Here is a 20,279-nt window from a genome sequence, read left to right on the forward strand (position 1 = left end):
GCCCAAAACATTACTCCGCCTCCTCCTTGTTGGCGCCGTAGCCGTATTTGCATGGGGTGTCCATCAACCAGCCATCCTCCACTCCATCCATCTCAACCATCGAGCATTGCACGGCACTCATCGGTGAACAAAACAGTTTTGAGGTCAGTCTTGATGTATTGTTTGGCCCACTGGAGCCGTTTCTGCTTGTGTGCAGTGGATAGAGGAGGTCGACAGGATGGCTTACGCACAGCTGCAAACCTCTGAAGGACCCTGCATCTTGTTGTTCGGGGGACATTGGAGGCACCAGCAGCTTCAAAAACATGTCTGCTGCTATGACAAGGCATTTTTGCAGTTGCTCTTTTAACCTGACGTAATTGTCTGTTGGAAAGAATCCTCAATTTTCCCTTATCAGCACACACCCGTACTACTTCTAGATTGTGCGAAGATCACGATGAAGTGTCTTGGCAATGTTGATTGTAGTCATTCCTTGACCTAAATACTCCTCAATTTGTTGCTTCTCAGCAGCCGACACATCCTTTTTTTCTTTCCCATTTTGGCTGAAAATGTAGGCTGCTTAATAATGTGGGACAGCCTTCTTAAGTAGTCTTGCCTTTAATTGGACACACCTGCCAAACTAATTAGCACAGGCATCTGCAATTGCTTTCAGTGATATGAAGAGCCCTGACACACATCACCATCAATGGGTTTAACGGACAAACAAAAATATTGTTACCTTATCACTCCTAAACACTTTTTGCATAATAATGTGGAACACAGAGTGTGTGTGTGTGTGTGTGTGTATATGTATATATATATATATATATATATATATATATATATATATATATATATATATATGCAATGGTGCATATCTTCAACCTACTTCCCCATTCAAATCAGGATGCAGAACACCCCAAATCTCGTGATCGATGGGGCCCCAGTGGACCCCGCCGATCAGTATCTAATGCATGGGGGAATAGCCCTTTAATGAGGGGAACCTGGAAGATCACTTTAATACCAACCTCTGCAGCACCTTACAACTTGCTTAGAGAAGTACCACACTGTGCAAGGAATTAGCAGCCCTATAAATGAGAGCGTATGTTGAAAGTCCTAAATTCCAGTGTACAATAACAATGACACGATTTTCTTGGTCAATTAAACTGTAGCTCTTAAAGGTGAAACAGTGGCATTTCTCCTGACAGGCCGTCATCCCGGATTGACATCACCTTTCACACTGTGATTAGCTGGAGCTACCGAGAACAGGCAGCGACATGATCTGCACATGGCACATATCAGGCCCCAAGCAAGCCAGCTTATTAAATGGCTGGAACGTCTTAATCCCCTTCCTCGACTTGTTACATCTGCCTGGTGTTGCGTAGAATAATGTGATCTCGACTCTCATGAGCCAGTATTACCTGTAATGTAACCTTCAGCTAAGACACGCATCCTGCCGCGGCACATTCTGCCTTTGGCGCTCATTTTTCTCTGAAAATGCGGTGTCCTAGTTTATACAGAACAAGGCAAAATCTTTCACCAGCCGAAACATCAGCGTTGCTTACAGGACATGTTCCAAGTGTTTTCTTTCACACCCCATTACAGTTCAAGCACTCCATTAGAAAGGTTTTATGAGATTATAAAATAGTGTCTATAAAACATACAATATAAATGTTGTAGCGTAGGATTTACCATAGAAGATCACTGTCGGTCGAACCTGCCAATTTCAGTGGGATCAGACAATCCTCTAATGTAGATAACTGGGTAAAAATATGTATGGGGGGAAGATGGCTGTCAGGCTGTTGAAATTGTATGTAAGGGGTTGTCTGGGATAAATGGAAAAATTCGTTGTAGGTCACAAGTTGGAAACTATACAAAAAAAAAAAAAAAAAATTATATATTTATCTACCCCTGGTCATTGATGTGAGTGATGCATCCCCTGTGCAGAAGTGAGTGGTGCATCCCCTGTTCCCCCTGTGCAGAAGTGAGTGTTGCATCCCCTGTTCCCCCTTTGCAGAAGTGAGTGTTGCATCCCCTGTTCCCCCTGTGCAGAAGTGAGTGTTACATCCCCTGTTCCCTCTGTGCAGAAGTGAGTGTTGCATCCCCTGTTCTCCCTGTGCAGAAGTGAGTGGTGCATCCCCTGGTCCTCCTGTGCAGAAGTGAGTGGTGCATCCCCTGTTCCTCCTGTGCAGAAGTGAGTGTTGCATCCCCTGTGCAGAAGTGAGTGTTGCATCCCCTGTTCCCCCTGTGCAGAAGTGAGTGGTGCATCCCCTGTTCCCCCTGTGCAGAAGTGAGTGGCACATCCCCTGTGCAGAAGTGAGTGTTGCATCCCCTGTTCCCCCTGTGCAGAAGTGAGTGTTGCTTCCTCTCTTCCCCCTGTGCAGAAGTGAGTGTTGCTTCCTCTGTTCGCGCTGTGCAGAAGTGAGTGGTGCATTCATTGTTCCCCCAGTGCAGAAGTGAGTGGTGCATCCCGTTCCCCCTGTGCAGAAGTGTTGCATCCCCTGTTACCCCTGTGCAGAAGTGTTGCATCCCCTGTTACCCCTGTGCAGAAGTGAGTGTTGCATCCCCTGTTCCTCCTGTGCAGAAGAGAGTGTTGCATCCCCTGTTCCCCCAGTGCAGAAGTGAATGTTGCATCCCCTGTTCCCCCTGTGCAGAAGTGAGTGTTGCTTCCTCTGTTTCCCCTGTGCAGAAGTGAGTGGTGCATTCATTGTTCCCCCAGTGCAGAAGTGAGTGGTGCATCCCCTGTTCCCCCTGTGTAGAAAGTCAGGTGACCATAGTGGCCAGTGACCTGCCTGGTGACATATCAGCAGTGACTTCATCAGTACCCAGCATGCCCCGCTCGGGCTAGTGATGGGCTGCAGAAGTCATTTAACACTGCGCTTCTGACCTGCCCAAAGCCAGAACATCAAATAGATGAGTATCGTTTCTTTTTTCACTTAAAGGGATCCTATCATTGGATACCCTTTTTTTCTGACTAACACGTAAGAATAGTCTTAAGAAAGGCTATTCTTCTCCTACCTTTAGATGTCTTCTCTGCGCCGCTGTTTGTTAGAAATTCCGGTTTTTGTCGGTATGCAAATGAGTTCTCTCGCAGCACTGGAGGCGGTCCCCAGTGCTCAAATAGTACTGGGGGCGTCTCCAGTGCTGCAAGAGAAATCTCCAGCGCCGCCTCTATCTTCTTTTGGAACACCTGCTTCAAGCGTGTTCTTCTGTCCTGGGTTTCAGTCTTCTAGGCATGCGCAGTCGGCTCTGCGCATGCTCACGGCCACAAGAAAATGGCCGCTTATATAGTAAGCTACGAGAGAACTCATTTGCCTACCGAAGAAAACCGGGATTTCTACTGAACGGCGGTCTGGAGAAGACATCTAAAGGTAGGAGGAGAATAGCTTTTCTTAAGACTATTTCTATGTGTCAGAAAAAAAGGTATCCAATAATAGGATGCCTTTAATCCTAAATAATCCCTGACGACAACCCCTTCAAGGCATGTCCACAGGTTATGGGTATACAGTAAATCATTGGTGGAGTTTTCCAAATTCCCGTTGGTCAAAACCACCAGATTTGCCCTTGGTTTGCATTGCAAAGGGTAAAAGCAACACTAAAACCCGCACCACAGGTCAGTATACACTGCGGGTGTTCTGTGCAAGATGAGGAGGCGATGTGTGTACATTTTATTCCCTTTGGTGCTACACAGTGTAAAATCTGCATGCACTTCCCATGTGAATATACCCTGAATGAGTTTCCTACTACCTATCCATATACTTGATAACTGCACTGTTGTGTCTTCCATCGCAGCTCAGGCCCATTTATTATACATCATGACAAAACCTGGGCAGCACTTGTACCCCTGTTCTTTAGAAATGTACAATCCATACCCAGAATGGCGTTCTGCAGTTTATATACAATAATATGTGTTTGCTTTACCTGCAGGCCTGGCAACTGAGATTTAGTCATCTGGCCGGTTATGGTGCCAAATACTACTCCTACTTAATGTCCCGGGCGGTGGCCTCCATGGTTTGGAAGCAATGCTTCATGAAAAATCCATTTGATCGGTAAGAGGTTTACTGGATCTGCCAGTCATGGAGACTTATCAGCAATGTATATTCGGGATTCACAGTGTGTGTGTGTGTGTGTGTGTGTGTGTGTGTGTGTGTGTGTGTGTGTGTGTGTGTGTGTGTGTGTGTGGGGGGGGGGGTTGTGATTGTATTATAATGGCGACTTGTATGGGGTAATCAAGTATGTCTTCTCTATAGGGTGATGGGAGAGCGCTACCGCCAGGAGATGTTGGCACATGGCGGTGGAAAGGAGCCTACGCTCATGGTGGAAGGTAAAGTAATAACACGCTCTGTTTGATCTCTGTGTCTGTTTGGCTGACCAGGGTGTGTGTTGGGCAAACAGCAGATGTCGTGATGAGATGTTATCAAAGGCTTGAGCTGTGTGAACAAAGCTGCTCAAGGGCTTCCCAAATACAGGAGCACAACGCTCTCCTCCCTGACCTTCTACTACATTGTTATATCCGGTATCTGTGATCTAATGTGCTTGTACTCAAGTGTGATCTACACGAGCAGTAAACTGCACAAGCATTCCCTCCGAAAATAATAAAAAAAAATACTAAATCAACAGCGTATATATGTTAAAGGGAGACTGTCAGCAAGAAAATCGGTATCAAAATACTGACTGTACCTTGTAGGGGCTTCTGCACTTTCCTAAGATGCCTTTCTTCTTCTGCATTGCAGCTCAGTTTTTGTGGAAATCAGCGTTTTATTATGCTTTAGGGGCGTGTCCTTTCCTTCCAGGACTTCACTCTCTATTTTACATAATCACCCCTAATTGTTGCCCCCCGTTACTTGAGTGACGTCTCCCACTTTGTTATCTAAAGTGGAAAGCCCTGGGAGGAGAGGACACACTAAAGCCTTTGACAGCTAATGTCTATAAGAATAAAACACAGATTTTCATGAAAATGGATCCGCAATGCAGAGTAAGAAAGCTATCTCTGGAAAGTGTAGAAACCATCCTATATTAGTTTGATACCAATTTTCCTGCTGACAGACTCTATTGAGGCAGCTCATAAATCCCAACCCTGATAATTTTATTTAGGGGGAAATAATTCATTACCCCATCTCAGATGAGCAGAGCAAGCACAGGTATAGGAAAGTTGGGTTAGAGACGAGTAAACCTTTGGCAGACAGATTTCTTATGTCCGTGGCTAGCATTAAGGGGTTTTCCAGTTCCTGTTTTAACCCCAGCCTGTTACTCAGTCTGACATATGACATATGTGATAGTCACTGTGGTTCTTGTTATACAGTCAATTTCCCTTTCAAAATGAGGTTCTGCAGCAGCTGTGTAAAAGAATAATGTACCTCTGATATGAATCTTTGAAAATGTCTGTCTTCTTCTGACATGGTATTTGCAGGAAAATAACAATTCTTTAGCATCTTTTCCATTCCTCTGCTGTTCCTCCTGGTAATGTATGAATATATCAGTAACTGAATGTTGCCAGTTAGCGGTAAGTTCCTGCAGATTCTGGCAAAATCAGCATTGATCGGACAGTGTGAGACACACCCCTTTGACCAGCTGAAAGGTAACACCCGGTTTTCAATTTAGTCCTACATTTCCGAGAGCAATTACAGAGGAATAGCGCAGTGCAAAGTTCAGCCATCTGTATTAAAATAGTTGTAGCATGCTAAGAATTAGTCAGTGACTCCCATTGCTCATCCACCTTGTTGCCTTCTGACCCCGTCAATAATTTAAAGGGAATCTATCATTGGAGAAAAGTCATTTTTAAATAAACATATACTTGCATAGCCTTTAGAAAGGCTATTCCACACCTACCTTTTGTATGCCAATCGTCTCAGTAGTTTTTGAATGAGCCCGTTTTTATCCACATGCTAATTAGGCTCCAGCGAGCACAGGAAGTTCTCAGCCAGCACAGGAAGTTCTCAGCGGGCACAGGAAGTTCTCAGCGGGCACAGGAAGTTCTCAGCCGGCACAGGAAGTTCTCAGCCGGCACAGGAAGTTCTCAGCCAGCACAGTCTTCTGTGTGTGAGAGCAGGGAGATGAGACATCAGCAGCAGCCTATGCTGTACACACACATAGGAGAGAATAGCAGAGGGTGCACGATGGAAGCTAATTAGCATATGAATAAAAACGGGCTCATTCAAAAACTACTGAGGCGATTTACATATAAAAGGTAGGTGTGGAATAGCCTTTCTAAAGGCTTTGCAAGTATGTGCTTAGTCAAAAATGACTTTTCCCAATGATAGAACCCCTTTAATTGAATAAACTTGCATTCTGACCCTGAAGGTGCCGCCTGATGATGAGCAATGGAAGTCGCGGACAAAGTCACCATGTAGCCCTGGCCACAGAATATGAGCTCAGCTCTTTCCTAAAACCCGATCCCCACTGTCAGTGGTCCTGGGGTCTGAGGGGCCATTATTATCCCCTATATAATGTGCAGAATAGCTGCCATTACCGCCCAGCCTTATCAGTACATCCACTCATTGTCTTGCAGTCGGATCTCTCCGTGATCTTATATTGGCGAACCTCGAAGCTGCTCCAGATTTATATTGTGTCCAAGTGTTATTGAAATTCTCAGACTAAAGTGCAGGAAACCTTTGATCGATTTCCACTCACATTCCTGTGCACATTTTCTGGCGGCTGCTCCCGTCTATCTCTGCCGACATCTGCTCTTCCTGTTATGTTTTATGTCAGCCTAGAATTTAGGCTTTTTATAAAAGGTATATGCTGAGCTGGTGTGACGCCGACCACTACCTAGAGAGTACTGACCCCAATATGAGGGTCTCTGGGTCACTGCACTGGTTCTAAGTACCCAAATGGTTTCCTTCAAAAGTACAATGGATCCCACAAAAAACAAGCCCATTGTACAGCTACATTGACCTAGATTAAAAAAAGCTTCCGAGCCACCCTCAGACTTCTCTATTAGATATTGTGAACCCCCTATAGGGGGCAGATTAAATGATGGGGCTTATGGACACCTATTATTACTAACCCATTGCTTTGGAAGTTTCCATAAAGCTTCGTTCACATCAGCGGCAGGTCTCCTTCATATCTAGTTCATTGGGGGACAAGAACAACGGACTGTTAAAAATTCATTGGGGCGACAAGGGCAATGGACTGTTAAAAATAAGTTTCGCTTAAAGTTTTAATAATTTGGATGTAAATCCGGATGATCAGTATTTTACAGAGCGCTGGATCCTAAGAGATGATCTAAAATTAATATTGTAGGGTGTTTCCTTTTCACCTCTTGTTTTGGTACTCTACTACTAAGGACAATGTCCCATACAGATCAGATAACCCCCTCCCCTGCTATACAATGTTCTCCCAGCAGGAGACATCCTCCTATACATGTCACTTCCACATATACGGTGCACATGTTTCCTACCGTGCTTTACCTCCCTGTGATATGTAAGGAATTGTTTTTCTTCCTCTGACCCACTATGTACTTAAATAAGTTATTTTTTTTGGAGGGGGGATTTTTTTTATTTTTTATGTCAGAATATACAAATGAATTAAAGAATAATTATCATGTTTCCCACTACTGACCAGCAGAGGGTGCTAAGATGGGAGCTAAGAATGTGTTGAAGGTGAGCAACTTGTAACGCAGCTGCTGTAAATTTGGCAGGTGAGACCCCAGACCCCTGCTCTTGTGGCTTTTTGCAAAAGGAGACTAAGTGTCATTAATTAAATTGTTATTTATGTTTTATTTTTCTTATTAATTTTGCAGCAATGGGCTTAAAGGGGTTTTCTGGCTTTCAGAGGTTTTTTTTTTTTTTTTATAATGACTAGACTCTGCCCACGACGTCGTCTGCGGGTTGTTGGCGTCGATGATCCGCCTATATTCAGCAAATTGCTGCCGTCGATGGTTTGCCTGCTCCAGCATCTTGGCAGTTCTTAAGCTGTCCTGCTGCTGAACTTGTTCCTTACTCCGTGCCTGTGATTTCTCGGGCATCTCAGCAGCTCACTGGGACGCCATATAATGAGTGTGTTGTTGGTGCTGATGATCCGCCTGCGTCGGCGTTTTGGCAGCTCTCAAGCTGGCCTGCCGCTGAACTCGTTCCTCGCACCGTGCCCGTGATTGTTCTGGCATCTCAGCAGCTCGCTGGGAAGCTTTATAATGAGCGTGTTGTTGGTGTTGATGATCCCCCTCAGCTCCACTTGTGGAGAACTCTGTGACTTCTGGCTCCTTCATAACTGTTGTTGTTTGCGACAAATTAGATTTTCTTTTTCCAGGCATATTGAGAATTGGCAAACTGCCAATTTGAATTAAAGGTGTTTTCCCATGTCAGTTTGTCATCAGTGCCTTGAGCAGATCAGATAATATGCAAATGCATGTACACTGAGGGTTAGTGTGTGTTTACACAGAGAGATAACAGCCCTGGCTTTCTCAGAAGCTGAGATAAGAGCAGTGTAATATAGTATGTGAACATAAATTCATAACAGTCGTGAAGCCATGTCATTTATCCCGGTGAAGCCATGTCATTTAAGGATATAGGAAGGAAAGGATGATCTACAGAATAGGTTATGACCTGTGGGGGTCCGACACCCAGACCCTGCACTGATCAGCTGATGCGGCTCCTTCTGGCAGCAGAAGCTATTGCACTAAACACGGCCTGAACTACTTTTAGTCAAGTAACTGATGCCAAGCTGCAGTACCCTAGCATTGCCGCTATACAGTGGATGGGGCTGTAGCGCTGCACCTTTTACTTGAACCGGATCTGCTACGAGCCCCGTTAAGTACAGTAGCTACCAACAGCAGAATGCAGCCGGATCTACTGGTTCTTTTGTATCTTGGAGTCAGACCTTCACTGACACCTGTGGATAGGCCATCAATATAACAAAGCTCCCTTTAATCTATTAAAAAAATCTTTCTTGAGTGGCTTTATTGGAGGCATAGACATCCTTGCTACATTATCTGTGTAGACCAGGCCTTCTCAGACTACTTCTACTGGAGTCTCGCCGGGCAGGGCATGGAGATGGGCAAACATCGAGTCATCGAGAGCATGCGATAGCCAGAGAAGGGACTGAACTGCAGGATCTCATCCTCACCAGCTGGGTGTGCCTTACAATGGAGGCCTGATGCACAGTGCACAGATACATTGGTATGGGTAGATCAAGATTTGTGTGCTTTGTGACAACCGCAATGAATAGGAGGTCAAATAGTGTCAATAGACTAAGGGTCCTATTAGTGTACACTGCCCTATGCTGAGCAGGATGAGCCCCAATTGATGATAAATTTATTGATCCAAGTTATAAGGGTAGCAGCCGTCCTTCCTCCACCATTATTTTCTATTGATCATCTCTAGGACATCCCCTGCACATAAGATAAAATCACCCGATGAAGAAGAGTTTACACATTTGTCAGCCAGTGATCGGGATCAAGCATTCCTAAGCAGTCTTGTTCCCGGTAACCAGTCCAATAATAGCGCAGTGTAATAGCTCATTTAATTTTGGCTCTAGGAAGAGACCGAGCGCAGTCCTAACCGCAGACACTAGCCATGGTGCAGACTCTACATTACCTTATCTAAGTGTATAGTATAGTAATATTATACTACCTTTTTGTGGCCTCCAGCAGCGCAATAAAGCTGTCACTAAATCTACCTGCCTTCAATAATAACAAGATGTCTCTGCTAACTCTGTCCCAGTCTATTCAGCAACGTAATAAAAAAAACCTGAGCTGAATAAAATGTGATATCACTGTGAGAGCACAAATTCCACTAAAGATAAACCTGTATATCATGTGTTGGTTATGTTTCTTTTTATTGGAAACCCAACAGGACAGCCAGGTAGCCATATTCCATTCATCCACTCAAATATACTTGTTATTTAACTATTTTTGTAGGCTAAAGAAGTCCTTGACCTTTACTTAGAAGGACCTGGTAGCATGACCTCGAGGGTTGTCAGTGGGCAGCAAGAATTTGGTTCGGCAAGGACATAAAACCTGTTTTGTTTGTTCCTCGTAAGTCCTACAAAATCCACCATAGAGGGGACCACACGGTGGCTCAGTGGTTAGCCTTAACCTGGGACCCCCCACCCATCTCCTAGCAGTCAGACTTGTAATCTGGAGTTGGACCTTTCCTCCCCCCCATGTTGGAATGCCTCTTTAGGTATAAGGCTTCTACGCAGGACTTGTTGACGATACTCCTGGTCTACTGGGCTTCAGCATGGTGACTCTATTGATCCGTCTAATCTGATATAGTAGTTGGCTCCAACTTTTGTTATTCAATATGTCAAGTGCTAGAAGAACGTCAACAAGGATTAAAATCGCCTTAATCCGCAGGAGACATTGAGAGCGTAAACCAGAGACGTCACCCGAAATTGACAGAGTCCTGCACTCAGCAGTAAGGGCGAGGTGCTCATTATATGATGAGGTTACAGGGGTGGCCAAATACCTGGAATTCGAGGTGAACCGTGTATATTTATTACCTTTTATACAACTGGGAACTTCAATAGCCACCATTTCTACTCCGCCTCTGTCCAATTCTGGAGGTAAATAAGTTGCATCTAAAATTGTGGCAAACTTGCAATATTTACTGAAAAAAAAGTGAATTGTGGGCGTGGGGAACTTAATGTACTTTTAAGTTATTTTATGAGAACTTTAAAGGGGTTGTTCCAAGTAAGTTGTTTCCACTGCAAAGACGTAAAATATACATACTCACCTCTCCTTTCTTTTTGCTGGGCAATCTGTAGTTTTTATTGGTATAGGTGTCTCTGATGACAGGCCTGGGAGTTTTCAATAAGCTCCTGGCTGTCATGACATCCAATGTGCACCCCCTTGTGATGTTGCTGGGGTGCCACTTGGCTTAAAGAGGTTAAAGGGATTCTACCATTAAAAATCTTTTTTCTGTGGCTAACACGTCGGAATAGCCTTTAGAAAGGCTATTCGTCTCTTACCTTTAGATGAGATCTCCGCCGCGCCGTTCCTTAGTAATACCGGTTTCTACCGGTATGTAAATTAGTTCTCTGGCAGCGATGGGGGCGGGCCCCAGCGCTGAAAATGCGATGAGGGCGTCCCCACCGCTGCCCGAGAACAGGATCCTGCGCCGCCTCTATCTTCTGCTGGATCCTCCCCTTCCTTCTTCGGCGGCTTCACCTCTGTCGGCTCTGACACTAGTAGAGCCGATTGCGTATGCGCGGCCATAGTTCCGAGGCCGCAATTATGCGCAGTCGGAACTATACTAGTGTCTCAGTGGCAGAGCCAACTGCGCAGGCGTCAGAAGAAAGATGAAGAAAGATGAAGAAAGAAGGGGAGGATCCAGCAGAAGATAGAAGCGGCGCAGGATCCTGTTCTCGGGCAGCGGTGGGGACGCCCTCATCGCATTTTCAGCGCTGGGGCCCACCGCCATCGCTGCCAGAGAACTAATTTACATACCGGTAAAAAACGGTATTACTAAGGAACGGCGCAGCGATCATCACATCTAAAGGTAGGAGACGAATAGCCTTTCTAAAGGCTATTCCGACGTGTTAGCCACAGAAAAAAAAAAAAAATGGTAGGATCCCTTTAAACAGCTGCTGTTGGCACCTTTAAAGAGGACTTTTCACCACCTCTACCAACTCTAACTCTTTGCATGCTTCAATAGGTTCTGTTCCACCGATTCCAGTGCAGTTGGAAAGTCACATATAGCCCCCACCGTTCTCTGGAATTCACTGCTGTATGTTTCAGCTCCCGTTAGGCTAATTGAGCGATTTACTGTCAAGTGGGCGGTCCTAGTCTGGAATAGATAGTCTGAGACTGCCCATCTGACACTAAAGAGCCTAATGGAAGCTGAAATTAACAGAACTGACTGCCTGGGAGCAGCGAGAGCTAGAGAAAAAAAATCCAACTATGCTGGAGTTACCTGCCTGTAAAAGAATACAAAGAGTTGTTGGGGGTTGTAAAAGGTCCTCTTTAAAGGGGTTATACGGGTTTTTAAAATTGGAGGCTTATGGCTTCACTTCAAAAGCCCACTTGGATTTTAGTTGGATGGCAAAAGTTCAGTTTAGTTTGGGAGCCGATCGCGTCTAAATATTTATCCTTGTGTTTACAGATATTTAGCCTTCAATGAAGTGGAAGGATGGCTCTATTCCCGGGGAGATTACAGCTCCAGAGCTCAGCCCATTATCCGGGTGTTGTCTAATTGCTGAGAATAAAGGGATATTTCATTACTGTACAGCACAGGGGCGGCGGACTCCATTCACACTGATGGAAACCGTTTACTCCCAGGAAAACTAATCTGGTTCTGGAAATAGGGAGCTAATCCAGACCGTACTAGGGTAGCGCACACGTGTAAAGGCTGAGCTACCATAAAGTAGTAGTGTAACATAAGCCAGGGACCCCCTATTGTATAGCGGACGTAATAAACTTCATCGCTCCTACTTGGTTTTCTGGGCCAGCCATCACAAATTTAGCAACACTATGCATGTTTGGGCTTTTGGCTACGTGTATATGATCATGTCTATGTATCATTCATTTTATCAATGAACCCAAGACGCAAAATTGGACCAGAATAGGTCTGATCCTGAGCTCATGGCCCCATACATGGACCAGGTGATAATACCATAAGAAAATAATGGGTCCGTGTACTAGCTGTTCAAAGCATGGCTAGGACACTCACAAAGGACACGTTCAAAAGAAGTTTTCACTTGGAATATTTGGGTTTGAGGTTATTGTCATTGAGCAGGTACCTGAGTTTTCATGAAAAGTTGAAATATGTGCAGGGTCTTACTGGGCTGTATAAGCCTTCATACTCAGTGTCCTACTAGATACGTAGTGTCCTATTAGCAGCAGTCGGCCTTCTCCCCTATCCATTACCGATACTATTCTGCCAGGAGTAACTGTACAATAGCAAACAAATAGCTCAGAAAAGCCCAAGTGCCCATCGTATAGGAGAACCAGGAACACCGGGTGCATGCAGATAAAACATAAAACACAGGAGAATGCACCAGCTACTGGAAAATGTCAAAAATTAAAATGGTTGGAGTTTTTGGGTGCAGTAGGTGCTGGGGAAGGGGAGGGGGTGATTTGGTTGTCTGTCTGCCCCTTCCCTGAGCTTGAGGACTGGGTTCCCCCCCCCCCCCCACACACACACACACTTGGAATTCAGCCTGACTGTATATAGGGTATCTGCAGTGCTCCTATTAACCCCTTCCCGATAGAACAGGAGCACTGCAGATCCCCTATATTCGGTAGACCAGGCACTGTCAGACACAGGGATACCTAATGTGTATGTATTTCACAGTCATTTTCTACTTTTTTCAGTACAAAAACTGTGCTGAAAAATTAGGCTTATACTCGAGTATATATGGTAAGTTACTTTCAGTCCCCCTTTATGACTGCAGGGGAACCCAACCCTTGAAACCCTAGCAATGTGACACGTAAGGGACAACCCTATTAATTTCCCACCAGAGGCTAAGAATCTGTCCTGGTCATGTGACACACCAGTACACGGCTCGTCCTGTAACAAATTGTCGTCCTGATCACATGACCTGGATGGATTAGTACTTAAAGTAAACTGTGAAGGTTCCTGTTGAGGAATAGCAAGAATTCATCTTGAAAAAATACTTGGAATTGTTACAGAAAAGCCTTATATAAGTTCATAGCACAAAAAGTGACCATTATTTGTGGACATGGAATTCCCCTTTAAGGCAATAGTGAATTAACGTGATTTGATTAATAGCGCATTTTCGTTCCAGGTCATCTTGTCTCTATATCAGGTTGTAGCCTGGGAGTAGGACGTAATTTTGGGCTGACATCTAATCCTGCCTTACTGAAGATATACTGTTACTTTTTGTTGCTTGGCTTGGTCATCGTGTTCTCGCCTTTGATCCGTTTTCACTCCTCTGTACAATACAGTGATTTTTATCTCTGCAAAGACCCGGTGGGCAAATTGTATCATTATTTGAAGGCGCAGACACTACAAAGAGTACAGATGTGGAGGACGATAAATCCGTCTCTACAGTCCCATGTACATTACTTATCGGCCAGATGGTTTATTTAGACATTTACGTAGCGCTGCTTCTTGGCTCCAAGTATAGAGCCGGAGCTGTCTATCCCTGGCAGCCAGATATAATGTCCTGGACGACTGCGCGCTGTTACATTGTATAAAAGGAAGGATAAAAAGGAATGAAGGCAAATTCCCAATGAAGTTATGCAAATGCAGAAGAGATTAAGAGATTGCAGAGAATAATGGCAACAATGTAGAAAGTCATCCTTAAAGGGCCAGCACCTCTTTTTTTGTTCATCTTAGAGGAGGGTTTTCTTCTCAAGGCTCCTCTGTATTAGGTAATCACTATGTAAGAGAACCCCCTGACCCATTCATACCGGTCCTTGATAACCAATATATTTTGAGTCCCTGTATCTTGAAGTATCCCCTCACACTTACGGTAGAAATATCCAAGACTGTGGAGTCGGCCAAAGCACCGACTCCTCAATTTTTCCACAGCCCGACTCTGTCTCCTTCCTCAATGGCTGTCAGTCATGGTCAGTAACTGTGAAGATCCTGGAATTTATTAAAAATCCAATGACAGTAACTATGTAACACAATATACATCTAATTATTAGTGCGGCATTAATAATTGTATCATATAATTAAAAATAATTAGTTATTTTATTTTGAAGCCAAAGCCGATCACTTTTTTCCGCCTCCACCCCTGACTCTGATCCCAATGCCACAGCCCTGGACATATCACACAGTGTAGGGTTTTGCCTGGTGAGTAACTTTCATACCGCACTGGTATGTTCCACTATGTCGCATTGTGGAGTAGGGGAGTTAGTGGCGGCCTATAGGGGCTCATCCCCAACACCACAAGAGCCAGTTGTTGGTACACTCTATGAACCTATGACACGTGTGACACGCCAAGACATTTTGGAGAACACGCATCGGCAGCTACTTACTGTGTATTGCAATAAGCTGCTGATACTTTTTATTCACCTGTCCACGCTCCTGTCATAGCCGTCTTCTGCCGACTCCTCTAGGTGGCGCTACACTGACGTCACGATGCTGAAGAATTCCGAGACACTACTTACAGCGTCCCAGCCTTCTTCAGCGTCAGCAATAGCGCACCCTGGAGGCAACAGCAGAGGGCATTAAGGTCTGGAGCAGAGGAGTAAAAAGTATCGCTCACTATCCTGTATGGGGGTGGGGAGATAACAGGGGGTCATATACTGTGGGTGGGCTTTAAGAAAAAAAAAAAAGGGTCATATACGGTGGTGGTGGTGGGGGGGGTATAAAGGGTGTCATAAAGTGTGTGAGGGCAATAAATAGGGGGATCATATGCTGTTGATGAGGGTTGATATACTGTGTGATGGGCCAGGGAAAGGGGCTCGTATACCGTGTGATGGGCCAGGAGGAGGGGGCCGTATACCGTGTCATGGGCCAGAAATACATATAATATAAATAAATATCAAATATATAACTCTATTTTTTTTTTTTTTACTAGAGCTACAAATATCACAACATTTTGGATATTTCTAGATGTGACACTCCACCCGAGTTAATCGAGGCTTTTGGGGGGTTTTGCTTACGAATTTTGATACACGGAGCTTAAAAGGTCAGCCATCACTCCTCTATGCAGACATTGTCCTTGGCCAGGACCCCGGCGTTGCAAGGCAGCACTGCTAACCACTGATCCACTGTGCGGCCCCGTTGTATAGCGTTGTACACACTGTGTAATACTCTCTTGCGTCGTCCACTCGCTCCAGCTAGGAAGGACAAGTCCTCGGCTCCTCTGAATGTCCCGGCTCATAAATCACAGCCCCGACCCGGAGCTGATCCCGTCACCATCATAATTAAATGAAATTGTTTCTTTTCGTGAGGGACGAAACTTCAAAGCAGGGAAGGTGAGTCTGACAATGGCCCCGGGCTAGGGAGCGGCCCATCGCTAGTCACTCTTGGCTCCCAAACTATGTTGTAAAAACTGCTGAGCTTCTCTCTAGTCACTGACTAACACATTAGACACATTAGATAGCAGTATTTGTACAGTCCACTTTGTTCACTTCATAGAGGGGGATGCTGCAATACCGGACTTGGCCTGTGGGTAGGAGTGATGCTGTTTCTGGAAAAAAAACAAAAACTGAAAATAGTAGAAACTTCATTTGACCTGTTTCATGAGGCCCCCATGTGAATGTAGCCTTATATAGTTCCTTTTTGTAAGCAGTCAAATATTTCAGGGAACTGTAAAGTTAATAGCACCCCCCCCCCCCCCCCCTGGTCCCTTTTTTGTGTCAATATATTTTCCTATAGATCCCAACTAATTCCATCAAGATATTCCTGCCCCGTTCCAACGCTTACCCCTCCCCCACTGGAGTCTTTAATGCTTTGGCTTACAGCATCTTTGCCCCCGGGGGTCCTTGTTACAACACTTGCCCTTCTGCTTTTCTTAAATAAATTGTGTATAACCAGGGGCGTAGGTGCAGAGGTAGCCGTCACACCTGGACCCAGGTGCCTGAGGGCCGAAACCTTTCCTGCAGGATCTGTAGACACCAGTAATATAGGGCACATGGGATGTTCAGGACCCTTATTCGGAGCAAAGCTACAATATACATTTGGTCATGTAATGTGTATGTATATATGAAGGTCTATGGGGCTTTGGGGGCCACACAATCCCCTGCAACAGGAACCAAGTTGAGAATGAGGGTCGCTCCTATCTGCAATGTTTGATCTCTTCTTCTGGTCTGTTGTGGGACCTAAAGAATGGATTCAACAGTAAAGATGATCCAACTTCTGACCGAGAAAGCCCTTTGACTATAATGGGGAACATCAGGGACATCACCAGGTGAAAAAAGTCCTGCTTTGCGGACTTTATAATCCATCAATTTCTTCCGGACAGTTCAGTGGATGGACACTGGCAAGATGTGAACATAGTCTTAGTAAGCTCTTAAAGGGGTTCATGAGCAGGCCGATGAATCCTGGGAAATGTAGTCTGTCCACAGATTCACAGCATGTAAGTTAGGGTATATTCACACAGTTTTTTGGAGTGGATTTTGACGCAGAATCCGCCTCAAAATCCAGCTCCAAAAACGTCTCCCATTGACTTAAATGGGAGCCACTCGCTTCTTTTTTCCGCTAGCTAGTAGCAAAACGGAAGCGAGCTGCCCTATTTTGCTGCGGATTCCTTTCCTCCATACATGTGCACGCTTGATTTGGCATAGTGGTTCTCAATGGAGAAAAATATGTTTCCCAGAAACAGTGCCCCCTTATGTATTGATTGCCTATGGTATTGCATCATTGCACTATTCATGTGAATATGTCTGCAGTACCAGACATAGCCTATAGATCAGAGTGGCGCTATTTCTACAAAAAATAAAGTCAATTCTTTTCTCTATCTTCTTACAACCTCATGAAGCCTCGAAGGGCTTTGGACGGTCCCTTTGTATTGTGGTCTATGGAATGTGGAGGATAAACCGGATTCCATCTGCATTCCTCATAGGGATCTTCTCCCCGGAATATGTTAGTAATTAGATTTTCACTTGGTCCTGATACTATTGATTCTTTGTGCCGGCACTTGCACACAGCAGCTTAGTGCATAGATCAGGGAACAATCTGTATAACTGCTCGGCACTGCCCGCGGCTCTTCTTCTCCGGGCCCGATGCTGATTCAACCGTCATGGCTGCAGGCCGCGGGGGGAACGGCTCCGGCGATGTTTATTCAGGGATATAAGGGCAGAGATTGTAGTTTTAATGAACGCTGCCTATAATTATTCCGAGAGAAGCCAAATTGTTGAAGGCATTTTTATTTTGCATGATGTACACAAGGTGTGGCAGTCCACAACCAGGTCATGTTTACTTTTACATGGGAGGATTTTTTTTTTTATTTTTTTTTGTAAAGAACCACATCAAAGCGGCCGAGGAGTCTGTAGAGTGCTCCAAGGACGGTGCCAGCTCATGCCAAGAGTCAGGGAAGTACCAAGGATTTCTGGGTAATGGGTATGGCTTTTTCCAAAGTAGATTAAAAAAAAAAAAAAATCTACGTCCGAGACAATGTTGGTTAAGTTTTTCAACAAATACCTGTTTGTTTGTTTTTTTACCCTATCAGTATATCTTTGGAGTGTGGGAGGAAACCCACGCAAACACGGGGACAACATACAAACTCCTTGCAGATGATGTCCTTGGTTGGATTCGAACCCAGGACTCCAGCGCTGCAAGGCTGCAGTGCTAACCACTGAGGCACCGTGCTGTCTAAATACCTGGTTTTGTACATTTTTGTAATGATGCTGATATGTTCCCAACCCCAAAAAATTCCTTTAAGGGTATGCTCACATAGAGTTTTTTGCATACGGATTTTGACGCAGAATCCATCTCAAAATCCCCCTGCAAAAATGGCCTCCATTGACATAGTGGAAATAAGAAGCGACATGACCTATCTTGCCACGGTTCGAGACACGCTCCTGTTTGGGCCCATTCATTCGGGCCTAATCAGGAGCAGGATGCCGCAACGGCGTTGTGGCTAGCCGCGCCAAAAAAACACACGGCGGAAAAATTTTCTGCCGTGTGAACAAGCCCTAAGGGGCTTGTTCAGGCTAAATTAAAATCGTATTAGGAGCCCGGGGTAGGGTAAAATTAGCAAAGAAGTGACACTCTTCTTCTGCTGGACCTTGGTTCTGGTGGTAGGTCGCCTGTTCCCTCTGGTCCGTGGACCACTGGGGCTGGAAGTATAGAGAATCACGTGACTGCGTTGACCAATCACCGGCCTCAGCAGTCACATGCTGGAATTGGTGACATCACTGCTCCTATGTTACTAGTACCCCACATTTCACCACTGAGGCCAGTGATTCGCCCCCTGGGCTTCTAGCTCCGGCAGTCTATGCACCAGGGGACGCTCTAACTGAGGACTGGGGTAGGAAAGCCTCATTTCTGTTTTATTTTTCCTGACCCCCAGTGACATTTGAATTTATCCTAGACAGGCCCCTGTTAATTTTTGGCTACAAAGCTGATAACATGGGGTCTAGACCTAGCAGTGCACAGAAAAAAACCTTCATGAAATGAGGCCGCAGGTGGCCCAAGGACCGTTCCAAACTCGGTACCTATGGACTAAGAGTAGACCCCGGATTGGGTCAGAGGAGAGGAACCGCACTTCACCCAGGAAAATCCAATCAAGGACTTCTTTATTCAACAACACATAACACTACGCGTTTCGGGGTTTGAACCCTTTTATTAAGTGTGCATGGATCCAATAGAGCATTACAATGGGTTGGAGACAGGACCGCCCAATGATGGGTAAAGGGGCGTGGCCAACCACAATCCGGTCCCTGTTGGCCGAATACAGATCTATCTAAAATGTTCTCCCTAAACAAGGAATTTCAGGCTGTCTGAGGATGTTCCTAGTGTCCTGGGATTACAGCAGCCTCTGCACTGAGTTATGACATCAATCTATACTGCGTTTCGTTAATACTTTGCTAATATTGGAACTAGGCGAGGTGATGTGATAGAGGAAGCACATGTGGGAGGTCTGAACCTACTGAAGAGCAATGCGTTACTCATGTCATACTCCCAATCCAACAAGGCCCAGTGCCAATGCCCATTGTCTGGGTTCAGAGAGACTGTTTTGTACTAGCTACAACCTGTCAGAGCAGAAGAATTTATTTATTTTTGCTGAATTTGCGAACCTCTATGCTAATATTCCGTCTGAAACAATGAAGCTGTATAATGTTCTCTCTTTGCAGGCATGCTGCAGAAGTGTCCGTCAGTCGATGACTACGTGGATGCCCTTGTTTCAGACCTGGATCCAGATTTTGAGACGTTTATCATGGACTCTGAATAGAAGACGGCAGATAATACAGAACACTGGATATGTTACGTCTAATAGTCCGCTCTTTCTAATTGGTGCCACTTTACACCGAAGCTGCGGGCTACGAGGAGCGGTCTGTAGAAATGTGTATATGTTAGTGTATCACATCAATGGACTGTGTGTAATGCATGGCGTTCACCAGCAGGGAGGCGCTCTTTGTAACGTCACCGGCTGATAAATGAGGCCCCTCCTTTTTTTAAACTCACAAAATGTTTTAGACATTTGTCATATGTGTTGTCGTATGAGTCTTCGAAGGCTACATTATACATCACTTCAAGCTTTTTACCCTTTAAAGGGATCCTATCATTGGATACCCTTATTTTTTCGATAACACGTAGGAATAGCCTTAAGAAAAGCTATTCTTCTCCTACCTTTAGATGTCTTCTCCGCGGTGCTGTTCGGTACAAACTTGGGTTTTCTTCGGTATGCAAATGAGTTCTCTCATAGCACTGGGGGGCGGTCCCAAGCGCTCAAACAGCACTGGGGGCGTCCCCAATGTTACGAGAGAAATCTCCAGCGATGCC

General features: G+C 45.1%; 1 protein-coding gene across 1 annotated transcript in view; it reads left to right on the forward strand.

Annotated features, from left to right (window-relative positions):
* MIPEP (mitochondrial intermediate peptidase) overlaps nt 1-20,279 on the forward strand; it is a 65,649-nt gene extending 45,370 nt beyond the window's left edge. The window contains exons 17-19 of the mRNA XM_075266034.1: nt 3,904-4,025; nt 4,227-4,300; nt 19,631-20,279. Coding sequence (XP_075122135.1) covers nt 3,904-4,025; nt 4,227-4,300; nt 19,631-19,728 — 294 coding nt within the window. The 3' untranslated portion in view covers nt 19,729-20,279. The remainder of the gene's footprint in view (nt 1-3,903; nt 4,026-4,226; nt 4,301-19,630) is intronic.

This window comes from Leptodactylus fuscus, chromosome 2 (assembly GCF_031893055.1).
Source record: "Leptodactylus fuscus isolate aLepFus1 chromosome 2, aLepFus1.hap2, whole genome shotgun sequence".
Taxonomy (NCBI): Eukaryota; Metazoa; Chordata; class Amphibia; order Anura; family Leptodactylidae; genus Leptodactylus; species Leptodactylus fuscus.